Source organism: Pipistrellus hanaki, assembly GCF_964339955.1.
Source record: "Pipistrellus hanaki genome assembly, chromosome: X".
Taxonomy (NCBI): Eukaryota; Metazoa; Chordata; class Mammalia; order Chiroptera; family Vespertilionidae; genus Pipistrellus; species Pipistrellus hanaki.
In genome coordinates, this window is record NC_140524.1 from 64,988,406 (window position 1) to 65,010,420 (window position 22,015).

General features: G+C 43.5%; 1 protein-coding gene and 1 pseudogene across 2 annotated transcripts in view; one reads left to right on the forward strand and one right to left on the reverse strand.

The window, feature by feature from the left end:
• Window positions 1-4,983: 4,983 nt before the first annotated feature.
• Window positions 4,984-7,700, forward strand: LOC311614833 (DDB1- and CUL4-associated factor 5-like; annotated as a pseudogene). Its single transcript has 2 exons — window positions 4,984-5,196; window positions 5,460-7,700. The product of its transcript is annotated as a DDB1- and CUL4-associated factor 5-like (transcript).
• Window positions 7,701-8,549: 849 nt separating this feature from the next.
• PBDC1 (polysaccharide biosynthesis domain containing 1) overlaps window positions 8,550-22,015 on the reverse strand; it is a 34,184-nt gene continuing 20,718 nt past the window's right edge. Inside the window, exons 5-6 of the mRNA XM_084869767.1 lie at window positions 10,864-10,975; window positions 8,550-9,034 (exon numbers count right to left, since the gene is read on the reverse strand). Coding sequence (XP_084725893.1) covers window positions 8,838-9,034; window positions 10,864-10,975 — 309 coding nt within the window. The 3' untranslated portion in view covers window positions 8,550-8,837. The remainder of the gene's footprint in view (window positions 9,035-10,863; window positions 10,976-22,015) is intronic.

A 22,015-nucleotide genomic window follows, 5' to 3' on the forward strand; every position in this document is an offset into this window, starting at 1 on the left:
GGAGAGAGAGAAAAAAGAAGAAAAATGAAACAAAAATTGCAAAATAGCAGTAGTAATAGTGATGATAGAGATTGAAAAATGTAATAATTGAAAAGGTAAAATCAAGTAAGGAAAAAAGAAAAAAATTCATTTCTTAAGTAAAAGATGTAAAAAATGAAAATTAAATTGTAAAAAATGAAAATAAAATAAAGAATAGTAAAATTAGCATAAAAATGTCCAGTAGTGGTCATTTACTTCCTCTGTTATTGTATTTGTCACACCTGATTCTCGGACCAGACAGTCTTGCAGTTCCCAGCTTTCCACTGCACCTCAGTTTTGTAAGGTAGTCCTTAATTTTAAGTAGGCTATATCTTAGTTATTTGTGTCCATTTATTTTTGATTAACTAAAAGTGAAAAAAAAAAAAAAAAAAAAAGGCAGCTTGTAGTTCAGCCCCTAGGTGGCAATTTCCCCCTGCAACCCCAGGATATGCCCAACTGGGCAGTCCTTCCCTAGTATTCAGAAGCAAAGGAGTGAAGGGGATCAGGCGCCAAGGTGTCCAGATGTTCCGCCCTTGGCGGGACAGCCCCGATTCTTAACAATCTGTCCCGTGTCCCTTGGTGTTTTAAAAAAAACGTCCCGCTTCTGCCGGGACCGGTTTGGCTCAGTGATAGAGTGTCAGCCTGGGGACTGAAGGGTCCCGGGTTTGATTCCGGTCAAGGGTATGTACCTTGGTTGCGGGCGCATCCCCAGTAGGGGGTGTGCAAGAGGCAGCTGATCGATGATTCTCTCTCATCGATGTTTCTAACTCTCTATCCCTCTCTCTTCCTCTCTGTGAAAAATAAATAAAATATATTAAAAAAAAAAAAAAAAAAAAAAAGTCCCTCTTCTGGGGAAGATTACGCCAAACCCAGCACTGGGTCGCGCAGGGAATGATTTTCTCTGCAGCGCAGCCTTCTTTCGGCGCAGCTCGGCGCAGGCAGCCACTCGGGCACTCCGTGGCTGCAGTGGAAGCGGGGCCGGAGCTCCAAGGCTAGTTGCTACCTGCGCCGCGGGACCCAGAACCCTCACGCTATCCCTGCAAACTCTGACCTTTCCGTGGGTGATTGAAGAACTCCCTTGAATCCACGTGTTTGCGCTGATTGGGGCGTCACAGCTGCTCGATGATCTCCTCTGCTGTGGGTTTTCCAGGCCTCAGAGAAGATCCTCCTTTTCTGGTAAGATGGCGCAGCCTTCCCTCAGCTCCGGGAGAGGTCTCCGCCGCCGCAGTACTGGTTGCTTGGTCAGGAAATCCTGTCCAGCGGACCCTTCCTTACCTTCCTTTAGAGTTCCGCTGCCCCTTAGCTGCCTATCAATATTCCCTGAGCGACTTAGACGCTGCTTTTATCTGTTCTGGGACCAGGGTCAGAACAAGTCCGTCTGTTCAGTCGCCATCTTGTTTCCTTCTCCTGGGTTATCGGGGCCTCAGAATTTGAGCACCTGAAATATTTCAGCATTTTCTGTCTCTGGCCACATGAATCTTAAGTGTTTCTGTTCAAGTAAATGTAAAATACTACTGTGCCATCAAGATTATGCAAGGGAGCAACCTGATGGAATTGGAGAACATCATGCTGAGTGAAATAAGCCAGTCAATGAAAGAGAAACACCACATGACCTCACTCATTAATGGCTAATAAAGAGCATTATAAACTGAAGAACCAAAAGATAGAGATAGAGACAGTAAAGCAACAAGCAGACAGTCAAATTACAGCGGGGAGGGTAGGGGGAAAAAAAAAAAAAAAGATTATGCAAGGTTTTCCAGCAGAAGCTGGCCAAGCAAATTATCCTGTGTCAGGAACTCTGTCAGTGCTGATGCCAAGAATAAAGGAGGTGCTTTTAGCTTATTGTGAATTGATTTTCAAGAATTGCAAGTCAACAACTTCTGTTTAGTAACATGGGTAGAGTAAGTAAACTTCACAGGCCATTGGGAGATAAGTCCCTAGATGTGATCCAATTCCAGGAAACAAATCTTTAGCCTTTACACATGGACTTTTAATAGATTTAACAACCCTAGGAGAGGAAGGGAGACAGATGAGCTTTGAGATCTCTCCTTTAGAATGATTTCTTAAAATGAAAATCTGGTACTGTTCACTACCCTAAACAAAATTTTTAAGGCTTCCCATGGCTCATGGGATAAAACCTACATTCTTCCTCATGGAATTTCAGGCCCCTTATGCACTGGTTTTGGCTCACACTTCCACTTTCATGTGGGACCTCTATTTCTTATGCACACTGCCCTCTAGCTGCCCCACCAACCAGTTTTCTGAACACTATGCTCCTTCACACTTCTGCTGTTCTCGGTGGAAGGTCCATTTCCCTCCCCCCTTTTCACCTGATGAGCTCCTCAACTTTCCAGACTCACACAAGGTTTCCCCTGGGATTCTTTTCTTAACGCCCCCTACATACAGTCCTTATTTTACGTCCTTTCTGTGGTAGTGACTCCATGGCCTCATAATTGTGACATTGTTTGTTGCCTCCAGGACCATGAGATTTTAAAGCTGGGAAGTATGGCTCAATGCCATGTTTAAGAGTCAGGTTTGGATCCTCATTCCACCACTCTGATTGTGTGACTTGAAAAGTGATCAAACCTCTCTCAGCCTCAGTGTTCTCATTTATAAGTGAGTTCTTATCTCACTTTGAATGAATAATTGAGATCCTACTTATGAAGTGTTTAACATGTCATCCTGACCCAAGTGAGAACTCTCCTGAAGGGTAACTGCATTTCCATTGCCCAGCCGAGTGTAGGAGTTAGGTGTTCAGAGATATTTAAAGAAATGAATTGATATAACTGATACGATAGGAGCTCTGTGTGCTTTTGGGGTTTGTATTGTGAAAACCTTGAATATAAAGAAGACCTGACCATGCCCAACTCATTTTTTGTCTCTCTTTGAAGTTCCCATTATTTTAGTATATGTGCTGCGGAAGCAAGCACGAAGTTCCCATTATTGTTCTTGCAGCCTCCTACGTTCTCTATTTTGTGTTTGTCCTGAACTCTGCCCTCCTACCTTCCTAGTCAGGGAAGGAACTCAGACCAGAACTTCTCTGATGATTTTGATTTTTCTCAGGATGCAGGCTAGCACTCATGTCAGTCTTCAACTCTGGGCTTAACAAGGTCAGGAGTGAAAGGAGGATTTCCTCTTAGACTTATACCTGTGCTGCCAGTACGGTAGCCATTAATCGTGTGGCTCTTGAGCATTTGAAGTGTGGCTGATTCAAATCGAGATGTTCTTTAAATGTACAATACACACTAACTTTTGTAGACTTAGTACTAAAAAAGAATGGAAACTCAATTTTCATATTGATTGCATGTTGAAATTATGTTTTGGAAATATTGGGTTAAATAAAATATATTATTAAAATTATTTTCACTGTTTCTTTTTACTTTTTTGTGGGGCTACTAGAATGTTTAAAATTACATGTGGCGCAGAAACCAGTTTGGCTCAGTGGATAGAGCATCTGTCTGCATACTCAGAGGTCCTGGGTTCGATTCCGGTCAAGGGCATGTACCTTGGTTACAGGCACATCCCCAGTGGGGGGGTGTGCAGGAGGCAGCTGGTCGATGTATCTCTCTCATAGACATTTCTAGCTCTCTATCCCTCTCCCTTCCTCTCTGTAAAAAAAAAAATCAATAATATACATATATATATTTTTTGAATTACATGTGGCTTACATTATATTTTTCTCAGACAGTACGGTTCAACACACCTAGCATATCAAATTCAGAGAGGCTGGAAATCAGAAAAGCAGCATTGTATGGTGGAATATGGCAGGATGGAAAGATCAACTGTTATAGCACTTTTTTATATATATATAAATTAAGGAAGTTGAGACTCAGAGAGGTGAATTGATTTGCCCCAAGTCACATAGGCTGAATAAGACCAAGGACACATGACCCTCAAGCCTAGTGTTCCTTGCACTGCGCCGTGATTCTGCCTCACTTTCCCTAAAATAACTTGCTCTTTGGCTGATGCTCACTGTTAATTAATATGCAGGTATACTGGGAGGGGTAACTTCTGCTAGAGCTCGTTGATTAGCTCTACATGGTTCTGAGGGAATATAACATAGAACAGATATTTTAAAATTTAGGTATGCTGAGGAAAGCCAGAATGGGTAATAGTTTTTTATGGTCAGATGGGAGGCTGGGGAAGATAGCATGGGGTGGGGAGGAGAAATTAGGCTACTGTGGGCGATCCTAGATGGAAGTAGGGGGGCAGTAAAACAGTGCTAGTGGAGGATGTAGGGTTCTGCTTCTAGAAAGGGTTTAGAAGGGACCCAGAAGTAGTTTATAGCTTTGTGGAGGTGATCTCTATTCTATTGCATGTATGTGTTAATGCCCCTGCTTCCAGCCCCTATTTCATGTCCTTTCTGTGGTAGTGACTCCATGGCCTCATAGTTGTAACATTTTTGTTGCCTCCAGGATCTGTGAGTTCATTGAAACTGGGAAGTATGGCTCAATGCCATTTTAAGAGTCAGGTTTGGATCCTCATTCCACTACTCTCTGGTTGTGTGACTGTTGAAAAGTGATTGAACCTCTCTCAGCCTCAGTGTTCTCATCTGTGAGTGACTTCATACCTCACTTTGGATTAGTAATTGAGATCCTACTTATGAAGTATATGTAGACTGTTTAAAATATATTTAAAAATATATGGTACTGCCTGGCTGGCATGGCTCCGTGGATGAGCGTCAATTTATGAACCAGGAGGCCACCGTTCAATTCCCGGTTGGGGCAAATGCCTTGGTTGCAGTGGGGGGCGTGCAGGAGGCAGCTGATCAGTGATTCTCTCTTATCATTGATGTTTCTCTTTCTCCCTCTCCCTTCCTCTCTCTGAAATGAGTGTGCGATTCAATAGCAACGGGACTCAGCTCCTGGCCCTGAGGCGTCACCTGCCTCATATGCTGTCTATGACATCCATTCCCGCCTGCCTGTGTTCCAGTTTGACAATCAAGATTACTTCAACTCTTGTACCATGAAAAGCTGCTGTTCTGCAGGAGATCATGATCGGTATATTCTTTCAGGCTCTGATGACTTCAATGTGCACATGTGGAGAACTCCTGTAGATCCAGAAGCAGGTGGCATTGGTAGAGTGGTCAATGGAGCCTTCATGGTGCTGAAAGGGCATTGGCCTATTGTTAACCAGGTCCGATTTAACCCCCACACCTACATGATCTGCTCTTCTGGTGTAGAAAAGATTATCAAGATGTAGAGCCCAGCCGAAACCGGTTTAGCTCAGTGGATAGAGCGTCGGTCTGCGGACTGAAAGGTCCCAGGTTCGATTCCGGTCAAGGGCATGTACATTGGTTGCGGGCACATCCCTGGTAGGGGTTGTGCAGAGGGCAGCTGGTCGATGAATCTCTCTCATCGATGTTTCTAACTATCTCTCTTCCTTTCTCTCTGTGGAAAATCAATAAAAATATATATATATTTAAAAAAAAAAAAATCTAGAGCCCGTACAAGCAGTCAGGATGTACAGGAGACTTCGATGGTCGGATTGAGGATGATTCCCACTGACTCTACATGCACGAAGAGTGCATAGCCTCGTGCTGAACAGTGGGAGTGGCCTGTCGCACGACTATTCCAACCGGTCGGTGCAGGAGGACCCCCGGATGATGGCCTTCTTTGACTCACTGGTGCGCCATGAGATCATGAGATCGAGGGCTGGAGCTCTGACTCCGACAGTGACCTGAGCAAGAGCACCATTCTCCAGCTGCACGCAGGGGTCAGCGAGCGCTCGGGCTATACTGACTCCGAGTCCTCGGCCTCGCTGCCCCGGTCCCCGCCACCCACAGTGGACGAGTCCGCAGACGGCGCCTTCCACCTGGGGCCCCTGCGGGTCACCACCTCGAACACAGTGGCCGCAACTCCTCCGCCACCCGCTTGCGAGGACGCAACTTCCCGCCAGGAGCGCCTGTCATCTCTGCAGCGACACCAGGACAAACGCTTCCTGGCGCTGTCCAATGAGTCGGACTCTGAAGAAAATGCCTGAGGTTGAACTGGACACGGATCTCTTTCCCCGGCCTCGGTCTCCCAGCCCCGAAGATGAGTCCGGCAGCTCTAGTAGCTCCGAGGATGAGGAGGGACTGAATGAACCCCGAACATCCACCCGGCAGCGGAATGCCATGCGGTGCCGGCAAAAGGCGCCCCGAGAAGAGAAGCCCGCTGCTCTGCCCAAGCCCACCAACACCTACAATGGAGAAGACAACTATGATTATCCCCAGGTCAAAGTGGATGACCTCCCTTCCTCCCACACCTACTCTCCTGAGCAGAGCATCACCAACTTCAGACATTGAGCCAGCTGAGCGCAAGATTTATAAAGCTTGAGTGGCTCGGCTACTCCTATATCTCCTACTCAAATAAGGACGGAGAGAGGTCCCTGGTGTCTGGGGAAGCAGACGAAGGGAGAGTAGGAACCATTCATAAGTATAGCCCAGGCCCTTCTTCCAGTAAGGAAACCTGTCTAAACACCTTGGGGGCCCAAAGGAACCAGAACCTACTCCCTGAAGGCCACAGCAAGGAAGCTTTAAAAGAAGGGACTTCCGCTAAAAACCCCAGCATTGCCCCAGGCCATGAGCACAGTGGCCACTTTTGGGCAGAAGCACCAGAGGACACCGCTCAGGACACTAACAATGGTGGCTCCGTAGAACACTCTTTTGAAATCAAGAAGCTCAATGGAAAGGCTCTGAGCAAGGTCCTGAGCAGCCGGGCTGAGGAGACATCCTCTCCTCGTGTCCCCAAGGCATCTGGCTCTACTCAACAGTGAGTCCAGCAACTGTCCCAGGCAGCAAAGAGAGAAGCCTCGACACCATCTGTGCCAACCACAATAATGGACGCTTATACCCTCGCCTCCCTCACCCTTACAACAATGGACAGAACTTTGGGATGCTGGAAGCAGTGGCCTGCTCTTTTCCAGGACATTCAGACACTGACCATAATTTGTCCCTGATAGGGGGACTCCTACACAAAGACTGTTGTGGGTTTGAAATGGCCTGTGAGACCCCCAGTGCTAGAATGAGAGAGGACCCCCCTGACGCCCCAGGCATAGACAGCAGCAGGGCTGTTCATGGCCATGGTGGCCTCAAAAGGCACCGAGTTGAATTGGAAAATACAAATTCAGAGAATTCCTCCTCAGAGAAGAAATTAAAACATGATAAATACAAAGGGAAAAGAAAAAGCTACAAAATTTTTTTTTTTTTTTAACTATATAGTTTATTGTGGGTGTTTTGTTTTTGTTTTTTTGTTTTTTACAGAGAGGAAGGGAGATGGATAGTGTGTTAGAAGCATCCATGAGAGGGCAACATCGATCAGCTGCCTCCTGAAACACCCCCTACTGGGCATGTGCCCACAACCAAGGTACATGCCCTTGACTGGAGTCGAACCTGGTACCCTTCGACGCTCTATCCGCTAAGCCAAACCAGTTAGGGCTACAAAAATTTTTTAATCCTGTTTAGTGAATACTGAGGAAAGGGGAAAAAAAGTATTAAAGTATAAAACCAGGGCCTGAATTTTGTGTCTGATGCTCCTCCCTTCTATTCAACAATGGGTCTGATGTTTAGTTGTCCATTGGCTTGTGCTGTGCTAAGAAAGGGAAAAAAACCCAAGTGACTCCTTTCTAGTAAAACTTGAGCATAGTGTACCTGTGCAGATTAGATCCATCAAAGTAAACCCTTGTTGAGACAAAAAAAAAAAGGTAGATGAAGTGATAAAGAAGTGGCACACGTATTATATATAGTAGTATATTACTCAGCCATAGAAAATGAAATATTTCTACCTACAATAAGGATGGATCTAGAGGTTATTGTGCTAACAAAATAAGTCACACAGAAAAAAACAAATACCATATGACTTCACATATATGTGGGATCTAAAAAAAAATAAACACAAACAAAACATATACTAGTACAAACTCATAGGTACAGAGAACATTTTGATGATTGCTAGATGGCAGAGGGGCTAAGAGGATGGGTGAAAAAGTGGAAGAGATTAAGAAGTACAAATTGGGCTGAGACCAGTTTGGCTCAATGGATAGAGCGTTGGCTTGGAGACAGAAGGGTCCCGGGTTCGATTTCGGTCAAAGGCATGTACCTTGGTTGCAGGCATATCCCCAGTAGGGGGTGTGCAAGAGGCAGCTGATCGATGACTCTCTCTCATCAATGTTTCTAATTATCTCTCTCCCTTCCTCTCTGTACAAAATCAATAAAATATGTTAAAAAAAAAAAAAAAAAAGAAGTACAAATTGGTAGTTACAAAAATCATGGGAATGTAGGGTACAGCATATGGAATATAGTCAAAAATAATGTAATGGCTATGTGTGGTAACAGATTAATGCTAAACTTGTCTGAGTGACTACTACGTAAGTTATATGAATGTCTAACTGTATTGTGCATGTGAAACTATGATATTGTATGTTGACTGTGATTTTTTAAAAAATTTTTAAGTAGAAACAAGCATTGATCATTTTATATATGCTATAGGATAGAGATTAAAGTGTCAAAAATTTTAAATAATTTTTTAAATATAATCAGATATAGACAGTCATAAGAACCAAAATAAATTTATTTACAAAATTTCTTACTTGACCAGTGAAGAACCAAGAAAAAATATACCAAGAAACAGTCAACTATGACCCCACAAATAGTCTTTAACCCACTTCATAAAACACAACAACCAGAGCAGCTCCTGATAATTAGGCTTGAAAAAAGTCCTTCTACATTTCCTTCAATTGAATAAGAACATACATTTAACAACAGGATCTGTATAAGTAACATCATGGTACTTGTAGACTCACTTGAGTCACAGTTTCTAGTGTGTTTTTCCCTTTCTACCTTACATAGATGTTTCACCAGGTTTGTTGATTCCTTCATTGGCTTCCTTTTCTTTTTCTTCTCCTTTGCTGGTTTTCTCTTTTTCTCCTCTGTTGGCTCCTTTCTCTTCTTCTTTGTCTTGAACACTGGTGTAAACTACTTTGTTATGGCCTTCCCTGTTCCGAGCAATTTCAATGGCAAAAAATTGTATCCTGGGGGCTGGAAAGTGAATAGAATTTATTATTGTCCTGGTGACACTTTTTCTAGACCTACTGGAAATCGACTGACAAACCTTAACTAACATGTAAAGTATTCAAATATAATCATAATTTTCAGAGATGTGAAATTTTAATCCTATAATAAATAAGGCTGAAAATAGTTAACTATCTTATCTCACAGTTATACAAGAATTAATCACATGATCTTTTTTAAAAAATATGTTTTTATTTATTTCAGAGAAAAGGAGAAGAGATGGAAATATCAATGATGAGAGAGAATCATTGATTGGCTGCCTGCTGCAAACCACCCCCCCCCCCCCCCCATCAGGGATTCAGCCTGAAACTTGGGTATATACTAAGGTGACCAGACGTCCCGCTTTTAGCAGGACAGTCCCAATTTTTAACAATCTGTCCCGTGTCCCACAGCATTTTAAAAAAGTCCCGAATTTTGGAAAGAATCTTTTAAATATTTTGGACTTTTTAAATATGGGGTTTTTTTGGTTTTTTTGTTTGTTTTTTTTAATTGATTTTGTACAGAGAGGAAGGGAGAGAGATAGAGAGCTAGAAACATCGATGAGAGAGAGTCATTGACCAGCTGCCTCTTGCACACCCCCCACTGGGGATATGCCCGCAACCAAGGTACATGCCCTTGACCGGAATCGAACCCAGGACCTTTCAGTCCCCAAGCCGACGCTCTATCCATTGAGCCAAACCAGTCTCGGCAAAATCTTTTGGACTTTTTAAAAACGCTGCGGGATGCGGGACAAATTGTTAAAATCAGGACTGTCCCGCCAAAAGCAGGACGTCTGGTCACCTTAGTATACACTCTATCGTGACCTCCTGGTTCATAGGTCAATGCTCAACACCTGAGTCACACCAGCCAGAGAGTAACATAATCTTTAAAGATTTTATATATATATATATATATATATATATAAAGATAGATATATATATATAAATAAAAGGCTAATATGCTAAGTGTCCTTCCCTCCGACTGGGTAATGACTTCACGTAGCAACACCAGGCTTCCTCTCCCTAGCTACAACTAGCCTCCTTACAGTTTCTTTAGCCCAGGAACACGACTTGCTTTATAACCAGGTGGAAACACTTAACACTGTAATCAACTGTCTGTGAACGTTTTCCCATGCCTCATCTCATTTGATCCTCACAGAAGTCCTGGAGTAGGCAGATAGGAGACTTGATGGAATACTATTTTCTATTCATTAGCCAGAAAATGGAGATTTCTAAAGCTTAGAAACTTGATCCAACTGAAAAGAAGAAACTGTGAACCTTGAAAATGACTTCAGGTTTTCTCACTGCACAGAATATAGTCAAACACTGCTGCAGTTAAATATTTTACCCTTTGTTCTCCCTGTGTGATCTACAATAATAATCTGCTTCGTATTGATATTTACTGCTGTGCTGCTGAAAGAGAAGTTGGGGTGCTTCACTGGGTTGGAAAAGTTTAGCTAAATCAGATAGCAGGTCTAATTAATAAGCCAGTTTGTTCTATATCTATAAAAGGCTAAGTTGACTTGTGCATGCTTGATACATATAAAGCTCTCACTGGCACCAATCACACACGTGTTTCCATCTGTCATTGTCAATCGTGAATTTGGTTGACACTTCTATCATATAGAGAAAGGGCGAATAGTAATATTAAAATATTTATTCTAATTAATTTCCTTTCAACATGCAGAAATTCATGCACGGGGCCACTAGTAACAAATAAGATGATCCCAAATTAACCATCTATATAAACTATTCATCAGTAAAGTCACATCTTCCATTCACCTTATACAGAAACAATTCAAGAGGCAAGAAACTCACCAAAGATAGTGTTTTCCTCAGTGTAGCCTTGAGAACAATCCAGTCGCAGCAAAGTACCATAGTTGAAGTCTTCTATAACCCCATCAAACTTCAAACAAAATGGCCTCCACTTCTAAAAAAGGCAAAAAAAAAAGCCTCACCTGAATAATCCACTGCAGACTAGCTGAACAGATCCCTGATAAACAATGAAGGAAAGTGGAAACTGCATAGAGACGGGTAGGAAGGGCAGAGGCGAGAATGGGCTCCCCAAGCTCCCACAAACAGCAGCTGAAGTTCCAGATAGATATCTCATCTATTGGGAGTTGCGACTAAAAACTCTGAGGTATGCCGAAACCGGTTTGGCTCAATGGATAGAGCGTCGGCCTGTGGACTGAAAGATCCCAGGTTTAATTCTGGTCAAAGGCATGTACCTTGGTTGTGGACACATCCCCAGTAGGGGGTGTGCAAGAGGCAGCTTATCAATGTTTCTGGCTCTCTATCCCTCTCTCTTCCTCCCTGTAAAAAATCAATCAAATATATTTTTAAAATAAATAAATAAATAAAATTAAAACTCTGAGGTATAAAATCCAAGCTGGGTCCCCCAGCAGAGAGCACCAGAACTGGAAAAAAATGCCCACATAACATCAGGCTATGAAAAACAGTAGGGTTGTTGTCTGCCAAGGAGTCAGGCAGCCTCTTAAAGGGTCAAAGCACAAAATTTTGTGTGCAGCCAGTAAAGGGAGGGCAGAGTGGCCTGGAGCTATGTGAGCAGGAGCCAGGGATGGGGCACACACCCCAGTTTCCTGTGCTGAGTCATTCTCTCACACTGTGGAGGACATCTTTCTCAGGTGGACCTTTGGTATCCAGGCAGTCTTTGCCTTGTGGGGGAATACAGATACCCAACCATATTGAAAAACCCCTTGCTCCACACTGTGGAGTTTATGAGGCCCATTAAAAGACTGAGAATAATAATTAGCTCAGTCTTAATAATAATATCCAGGCAGAAGCAATTAACACATCCTGTTGGAAAACTCACCCCACTTGTGGACCATTGCCTGAGGCTACCCAAGACTGAATCCACTCAGTCTGCAGGCAGAGGCAGGTCTAGCAGGCTTTGAGTCTTTGCCTAATCAGTCAGAAACAGTTTGATGCTGTCCTGCACTAGACAGACAGACAAAATGAGGAAATAAAAAACAACCCCCAAAAAGAACAAGAGAATTCTTCAGAAGAGCTAATGAAATAGAGACAAGAAATTTATCAGATATAGAGCTCAGAATAATGATGGCAAAGATGATCAATGGCATAAGAAAAGATATAACTGTGCAGAATGACATAGCAATAATAAAGAACATAGTGGAATGAAAATACAACAGAATAGGGAAAGCTGAGGATCAGATAAATGAAGTAGAGGATAGGGTAGGAAAAAAATCATGCAATCAGAGAACCAAAAAAAACCCAAAAACAATTAAACAACAGTATAGCTTAAGGGAGCAGTGGATAACGATGAAACTTAACAGTATTCACATAATAAGTGGCAAGAAGGAAATTGAGCAAGGAATAGAGAGTATGTTTGGAGAAAAAAAAGGCAGAAAACTTCCCTAATCTGGTGAAGGAAAAAGAAACACAAGTTCAGAAGGCACATGGAGTCCCAAGTAAGAAAACCTCTAACAGGCCCATGCCTAGACACATCATCAATTAAATACCAAAAATTAAAGACAAAGATAATCTTAAAGACAGTGAGAGAAAAGCAATATCTATACTAACAAAAGCCAAGGTGGCCCTTGTGCACCGTCATCACCAGATGGCTACAAGATGGCTGCCACAAGATGGCCGCCACAGCACAGCGGAGGCGGGGCCCAGTGGCTGCTCTGCATGGTGAGGCCTGGGGGTTCCACAGCTCCACACAGCACAGAGGAGGCTGGTCCCAGCATCTCTGCTACCTCGCTTGGAGGAGGGTCCCAGCTGAGGAGGTGGGTCACAGCAGGGGAGGGCAGTTGTAGTCAATCAGGCTGGCAGGGGAGGGCAGTTGGGGGCCATCGAGTCAGCAGGAGAGCAGTTAGGCATCATTCAGGCCAGCAGGGGAGTAGTTAGGGGGCAATCAAGCTGGCAGGCAGGTGAGCAGTTAGGAGACAATGGTCCGGGACTGTGAGAGGGATGTCCAACTGTCCCTAAGGGGTCCCAGATAGGAAAGGGTGCAGGCTGGACTGAGGGACACACCCCCATGCACGAATTTTGTGCCTTGGGCCACTAGTGCTACATATAAAGGAGTTCCCATAAGACTGACACCTGATTTCTCATAAGAAACTCTACAGGCCAGGAGCTCCGGGAAGATGGCGACAAGGTAAACACTTGTATGTGCTACCTCTCACAACCACATCAGTGCTGCAACTGAGGATATTACCTGAGACCTGAAAAAACCACAACTGTGGGGGCCCCGACCGGTGCAGACACGCGGATTCCACAGAAAGGTTGGATTTTGCCGGGATAACGTGGGGTGTCTGTCACAACAGCGAAAGCGGCAGCCACAGAAGCTGCTGCCACTGTGGCGGCAGAGGCAAAAGAGCGCACTGGGACCGCAAAAGCCCTCCTCGCTGTTGGGTCTGGCGTGATTTAAGAGAGTGGACGGGGGTCCCCAAGGTTGCTAATAGTGGGGTTCTCTAGGGAGCAACCCATTCTGATCCGACACTGAGGGAGAACAAAGGAGTTGGAAGGCAGTCTGTTTGTAAGTGCGTGCAGACTGGCCCATTGCACACCTAGGCTGATTCCCCTGCAACCCTTTGCTTCTGATTGCAAAGGAGAGATCACCCAGATTGGCTGGCCCTAAGAGACAGCAAAGGGAAACTGCTTTTCCGGAAGCTGAGAAGCAGAGTGGGTAGAAACCATCCAGGATTCAGCTCCCAGGCAAAAAAAACAAAACAAAAAACAAACAAACAAAAACAGTATTGAGTGCCACAGAAAAAGAAGGCTAGAGCAGCCAAAAAGACAGGGACATCAATCCAGAAACACTGCCACCTAGGGGCTGGAGTACAAACTGTTTATTACTAGTTTTGTTTTATCAAAAACCAAGAAACTAAGGAGTCGCCATCTTAAAATCAAGGACTGGTTTACAGCACAAGGGTGAAGCAGAACGCAGGGAACTGCAATACTGTCTGAAACAGGTGTGCCAAACAGAATAAGAGAAGTGAATGGCCTTCACAACTGCACACTTTTTTGCTAAATCTTTGATTTTTTATTTTCATTTTTTGCATCTTTTATTTAAGAAAAGAATTTTTTCCTTGTTTCCTCACTTGATTTTAACTTTTTAATTATTACATTTTTAGGTTCAATCAACATTATTACTACTGCTATTTTAATTTTTTTAAGTGCCATTTTATTTCCTCTTTATTTTACATTGGAATTAGTGTTATTCATTTTATTTTCATTTCTCCTTTGACCTTGTTTAACCCTATCTAAAAACAACCTTTACACCATCACTCTTTCTAACCTTCCCTCTTTTGCTATCCTGTTTATCTTAACCCTTTCCTGCTTTAGATTTTCCTTACTCTTTCTGTCTCCCCCCTGCTAAAATTTCTATCCTACTTATATATCTAATTTCCAATCCCCTGGGCCAAGTGCATACACAGCCCTCTACGAACTGTATTAACTAGCAAAAAAACAAAAAACAAAACAAAACAAAAAAACTGTTTTCCTCACTGTCCTTTTGATGCTGTTTGGGGGAATGTTGATTATATTGTATTTTTATGCTTTTTAGTGAGAGTATTTTGCTTATTCTTTTGTTGTTACTGTTCCTTGCTATTTTCTTATTTGATTAGTTTTTGTTTGTTTTTTTACCTCTGTTTTCCCTTCCTTTGCTGGAAATTAGGGGGTGATGTAGAATGTATTATTCTCCAGGTATTGCTGCCAGCATTTGCTGGGGTTAGTGGTTGTTCTATTGGAATACTCTCCCCACATATATAGTTTATTCCCCATTTCTCTCTAAGTCAGTCAGTCTCTCTCTCTCTCTCTCTCTCTCTCTGTCTCTCTCTCTTTTTTGACTCCTTGTTTCCCAATTACATTTAAACACTCCATTTATATATATATATATATATATATATATATATATATATATATATATATATATATATTTTATATATATATATTTTTTCCCCCCTATCTTTTTTTTTTACTCCCTCCCTCTTCTCTTTTTACTCTTCCTCTTTCTCTCCTATCCCCTAATTTGCCTTTCCCTAGTGGTCACCTTTGGAGGTTATTGATATCGGAAATATATTTCTGTTCAGTCCCTTGTGTGTGTACCTGGTAGTGTTGTATTTTGTGCCTTTAAATCAGTGGTTCCCAAAGTGGTCTATATCGACCCCCAGGGGTCTATGACAACCTGCAAGGGGTCTACGTCAGCGAAAAAAAAATTTGGGGGTCCATAAAATGAAAATGGGGGTCCACAATAGTGGATCTCAACATACACTGATAGTACCTATTTACTTACATCATATTATCTTATAATATAAAAACATATAAATTATTTATAAAAGTACCTATGAAGTAAAAAATTTATTATATATGTTTATAAAATTGTGTAAGTTGCAGGATAAAAACGTGCACATAATGATGTACCAGTATCATCTTGTTACAAGCATACGCGCAGAAAAAATTCTTGCCAATTTTTGTCTCAAAGCTTTGCGAACTTGAACCGACTTGTTCAATTCGTCACTCTATAAATATGAATGTGAGAAAAATACGTTCATTCGTTTCCTGAATCTTGAATAGGAAAGTGCTGAGAAAATATTTTAAAAAATATAAACTGGTAGTTTATCATACAAATTATAGTGAATCAGTGTTATTTTGTTTGAGAATGCCGGAGAAAAGTAGGTACATTATTTTTTATTAAATTTTAACACTAAACTTCACTACAGTTAGAAATTTACAAAAAAATCAATATCAGGTAAGTAGGGGGGTCTACCCAAAACCGAAAAACATGGCAAGGGGTCTACGGCACAAACAAGTTTGGGAACCTCTGCTTTAAATCAACGCAGGAGAGAGAGAGAGAGATCTACATAACCAGACATCCTAAAGAGTGACTATGGGGAGACAAAGAAACAGCCCACAAATGAAAGAAAAGCAGGCATCACCAGAAAAGGAAATAAACGAGATAGAGGCAAGCAACCTACCAGAGCAAGAATTCAGAGTAATGATCATAGGATGGCTAAAAAGAATGAAAGACAAATCTGACAATATGAGTAAGACCCAAGGGGAAATGAAGAAGAACCAAGAGGAAATGAAGATGAATCAAGAAGAAATGAAAAATGACATCACTACTATGAAGACGTCAATAGAAAGCATCAAGAGTAGACTAGAAGAAACAGAGGACCGCATCAGTGAGCTAGAAGACAAGATGGAAAAAAATACCCAATTACGGCAGCTTCTAGAAAAAAAAATTAAAAAGCAGGAGGAGAGCCTAAGGGAACTTTGGGACAATACAAAACAAAAAGAATAATAGAATAATAGGGGTTAAAGAAGGAAAGGAAACTGAGGAAGACATGGAAAATGTATTTCAAGAAATATTGACAGAAAACTTTCCTGAGATAGAGAAGAAAAGACCCACACAAATCCAAGATGCTCGCAGAGTCCCCGAAAAAGTAAACCCCAGAAGACCGACGCCAAGGCACATTATAATTAAACTGGCAAACAACAACGACAAAAAAAAGAATCTTAGGAGGAGGATCAAAGATGGCTGCTCAGGTAGACACCTAACCGCAGCAGCACACAACAATTTCAATGGAATACAACTAAAATGTAGAGTGGACATTGCCCAGAGCTACAGGTAGTCGACTGACTGAAAATTCTACAAGGAAAGAGAAAAACAGAAGGAAAATCGGAGGAGCTGAAAAATCCTAAGGTACAGAGACATGCTGCGCGCACGCACGCGCGCGTGGAGAGAATGCAGCCAGAGAGGAGGAGAAGGCTGGGTGCCTGCCTGGTGTTCCCTAGCAGGAAGGAAATAAAAACCCTGGCCTGGGCTGAACCCCAGAACCGGCAGCGCTGAACCCCAGTTATGGGCCAGACCCTGGGGACCCAGGATCGGGCAGGGGGAGACGGGGCTGTGAGGCAGAATCCCAGGGGAGCGGCGAAAAGCAGGGCCCCGGGAGTCGCGCACATTGCGCGCAGAGGACGGAATGTTGACTCTGATGCGGGATTGCACTGGAGGGAACGAAACAGGAGCCCTGGCCGGCTCAGGCAGGGGGAGACGGGGCTGTGTGGCGGAATCCCAGGGGAGTGGCGAAAAGCGGAGCCCCCGGAGTTGGGCACATTGTGCGCGCAGACGCACACATTGCCCGCAGAGGACAGAATGTTGACTCTGATGCTGTATTGCCCTGGCTGGAAGAAACAAAATTCCCGGCGGTGCTGAGCCCCACTCCCTACTGCCCTGCACTCCAGCTCTAGGCCAATCCCTGGGGACCCAGGCTCAAGCAGAGGGAGACGGGGCTGTGAGGTGGAGTCCTGGGGGAGTGGCGAAAAGCGACCCCCCGGAGTCGCGCACATTGCGCGCAGAGGACAGTCTGTTGACTCTGATGCTACTAGACTCCCCTAGCGGGAAGGAGAAAAAAAGCTCCAGACTGGAGGAATGCGAGGAGGACCAGGAGCCCCTGGCAGACATCAGCCAGCCAGGCGCCAGCAAGGAACCGGGCGACGGGGCCCCCAGGGGGGGGGTGCCCCCGAGCCTTCGACCACTGAGCGCGGGCAATGGAGCCGAGGCAGGGGGCTGCTTCCTGGGCAGCGGTGCCGACCCTGGCAACAGGCTGAAGCAGTGCAGGAGCCCGCTGAGAACAAAGGGGTGCCACAGGCCAACCTGCTGAGCTTCCAGGACAAGGAGGAAGAAACCGAAGAAGTTCTCAATGTGAAGAAATCAAGGGAGAGCAAAAGATAGCAAATTACTTAAGAAAGAACACAAAGAAGATCTTGAAAAATCAAGGACTAAGTCAGAGATCAACTCAGCAGCCAACATTGCAACATAAAAGTGTTTTTTTTTTTTTAAAAAGACAGAATGTTGGAAAGGCGGTGGCCAGGCCTAGAATGGCCAGGCACAAGGCAGTGGCAGCCAGGCCTGGAGCAGCAACAGCCAGGCCCCAGAGCAGCAGCAGTCAGAACCAGAGCAGCAACAGCTAGGCCTGGAGCAGCCAGACCTGGGGCAGTGGCAGCCAGGCCTGAGGTGAAGGCGGCCAAGCCCAGGGTGGCCAGTCCAGGAACTCCCAGGCCCGGAGTGGCCGGGCCTGGAGAAGCCGGGCCCAGAGCAGCTGTGTCGGGAGCAGCCAGACCCAGAACATTAGCAGCCAAGCCCGGAGCATCCAGGCCGGGAGCTTCCAGGCTCGGAGTAGCCGGGCCCGGGGCAGCCGGGCCCAGAGCAGCCGGGTTGGTAGCAGCCAGGCGCAGAGCAGCAGCAACCATGCTTGGAGCAGCCAGGTTGGGAGCGGCCAGGCCCGGAGCGGCCGGGCCCAGAGCAGCCGGGTCGGGTACGGCCAGGCCCGGAGCAGCAGCTGCCAGGCTGGGAGCGGCCAGGCCCAGAGAAGCCGGGTCGGGTGCGGCCAGGCCTGGATCAGCAGCTGCCAGGCTTGGAGCAGCCAGACCCGCAGCGGCCGGGCCCAGAGAAGCCGGGTCGGGTGCGGCCAGGCACGGAGCAGCAGCTGCCAGGCTGGGAGCGGCCAGGCCTGGAGCGGCCGGGCCCGGAGCAGCCGGGCCCAGAGAAGCCGGGTCGGGTGCGGCCAGGCCTGGAGCAGCAGCAGCCACACCCAGAGCAGCCAGGTCAGGAGCGGCAGTGGCCAGAGCCGGTGCAGCTGGTTGTGGAACGGACCAGAGCAACAGAGGCCAGGCCCGGAGCAGCCAGGCCCAGAACAGCTCGCTCCTCGCCTGCCTCCGACCCAAGGCTGCCTCTCAGACATGGCTGGAAACTTTTCGGGGAACTTGAGGGTCGGCTGAATCAAATGAGGAAGGTTAGATCTGGATGTGTTGAGTTAGTATAGGGCTGGGGTGTTGATCTGTGAGTGCCATGTGTGGGGCCTGGATGAGGTTGGTTGATCTATTTGGAAATGTCTTTTGTGTGAAGTGTATCCTTGGGCATGTGGAGGTATTATTGATTTGAGAAAATGCTAAGTAACTGATTCACTATCTGAAAAATTTAAAGTTCTGAAAGTTTAAGGTCTCTTACCAAAAAGAGGTTTTAAAGCTAACACCTTAAATTTAACAGAGATAGGGAATGACAAGCCCTTCACACCCAGAACAGGTAATCCAATTCCAACCAGCAGCTATGTTTAAACAATGTGTCCATTTACACTTGAATGGCTACACCTTTTGATAGCCTAAGGGCAAGTTTACATGTAAACAAGTTTGCTCTCAATCCCCAGAGCAGAAAAAAAAACAAGGTTTAAAATTATTAGATTTTAAAATTTATTCTTAGAAGTGTAAAAGTTTATTAATTAAAACAATAACAACAACAACAACAACAACAAAAGGAGATTGAAAAACCTGATGAACAATAATAACGGTTCATTGTAGTAGAGTCGGCAATATGGGAGGGGAGTGGACTGACTGTTCTTGGGGAAAGGGAGGGAGGAAGAGACTGAACATAAACTGTGCACCTATGGATGAGGACAATGGGGGGTGGGGAGGGGGCGGAAGGTGGGGTGGGAACCTGGTGGAGGGGGGAAGAAATGAGGAACCTTTATAATAATATGAACAATAAAGATTGATTTAAAAAATAAATAAATAAACAAAAAATTTTTAAAAAAAGAATCTTAAAAGAAGACAGACAGAGACAGAAAGTTACATATAAAGGAACCCCCAACAGAATAGCAACTGATTTCTCCACAGAAACTCATCAGGTCAGAAGGAAATGGGATGAAATATACAAAGTCATGCAAAGGAAGGGTATGAATCTAAGAATACTGTACCCAGCAAGGCTATCAATCAAAATTGAAGGGGAAATCAGGAGTTTCACAGACAAGAACAGACTAAGGAAATTTATCTCCACGAAACCAGCAATGCAAGAAATGCTAAAGGGTCTACTGTAAATTTAAAGAAATAGAAAGCAAAGAAGGAACACAGTGGTACAGAATAAAAATGGCGTCAAATAAATACCTATCAATAATAACTGTAAATGTAAATGGATTAAATGCTCAAATCAAAAGACATAGGGTAACAGATTGGATAAGAAAAGAAGACCCATATATCTGTTGTCTACAAAAAACCCACTTCAGAAAAAAAGATGCACACGGACTGAGGGTGAATGGATGGAAAAAGGTTTTCCAGGCAAATGGAAATGAAAAAAAGCTGGGGTAGCAATACTTATATCTGACAAATTAGATCTCAGAGTGAGGGACATAACAAGAGATAATGAAGGCCACTTCATAATACTAAAGGGAGCAATCCAACAAGAAGAAATAACCCTGGTAAATATATATGCACCCAATATGGGAGCACCCAAATACATAAAAAAACAAACAAACAAACAAAAAAACTGCTGAAGGATATTAAGGGAGAGATTAATAGCAATACAATCATAGTAGGAGATTTTAATACCCCACTGTCACCCTTGGACAAATCATCTAAACAAAAAATCAGCAAAGAAATATCAATCCTAAATGACTCGCTAGACCAGATGGAATTAATCGAAATCTTCAGAACATTCCACCCCAAAGCCACAGAATATAAATTCTTCTCAAGCGCACATGGGACATTCTAAAAAATAGACCACATTTTGGGACATATGAAAAGTCTCTTCAAATTCAAGAAGATAGAAATCATATCAAGCATCTTCTCAGATCATAATTGCATAAAACTGGAAATTAACTACAATAAAAATAATCCAAAGAAATCAAACACATGGAGACTAAACAGCATGCTATTAAACAAGGACTGGGTTACCAGAGAAATCAAGGAAGAAATTAAAAACATCCTGGAAACAAATGACAATGAAAACACAACTATCCAAAATCTATGGGACACAGCAAAAGCAGTTTTGAGAGGGAAGTTCACATCCCTACAAGCCTATTGCAAAAAACAAGTAAAAATGGTAACAAATGATCTAACTCTACAACTGAAAAAGTTAGAAAAAGAACAACAAGAAAAGTCCAGTGTAAGCAGAAGGAAGGAAATAACAAAAATCAGAGCGGAGATAAACGACATAGAGACCAAAGAAACAATACATAAGATCAACAAAACCAAGAGCTGGTTCTTTGAAAGGATAAACAAGATTGATGAACCTCTAGCCAGGCTAACCAAGAAACAAAGAGAAAGGACTCAAATAAACAAAATCAGAAATGAAACAGGTGAAATAACAATGGACCCCGCGGAAATACAAAGGATTGTTACAAAATACTATGAACAACTCTATTCCAACAAACTGAACAACCTGGAGGAAATGGACATATTACTAGAAAAATACAACCTTCCAAAACTCAATCAGAAAGAATCTAAAAATCTCAATAGACCAGTGTCTTGGGAAGAAATTGAAACAGTCATCAAAAAGCTTCCAGGAAACAACAGTCCCGGGCCAGATGGCTTCACAGGAGAGTTTTACCAAACATTCAAGGAAGAACTAAAACCTATCCTTCTCATACTACTCCAAAAAATTCAAGAGGAAGGAACACTTCCAAACTCCTTCTATGAAGCCAGCATCACCCTAATACCAAAACTAGATAAAGATAACACAATGAAAGAGAATTACAGGCCAATATACCTCATGAACAAAGATGCCAAAATCCTCAACAAAATTCTAGCAAATCAACTCCAGCAGAACATCACAAAGATCATACATCACGGCCAAGTAGGATTTATTCTGGGAATGCAAGGATGGCACAATATCTGCAAATCAATAAACGTGATACATCACATAAACAAATTGAAAGATAAAAATCATATAGTCATATCAATCGATGCAGAAAAAGCATTTGATAAAATCCAACACCCTTTCCTGATAAAAACTCTCAACAAGGTGGGAAGAGAAGGATCATACCTCAACATAATAAAAACTATGTATGATAAACCCACAGCCAACATCATACTCAATGGGCCAAAACTAAAACCATTCCCTCTAAGATCAGGAACAAGACAGGAATGCCCACTCTCACCACTCCTCTTTGTTTTTTTTGTTGTTGTTGTTGTTTTTTTTCACCACTCCTCTTTGACA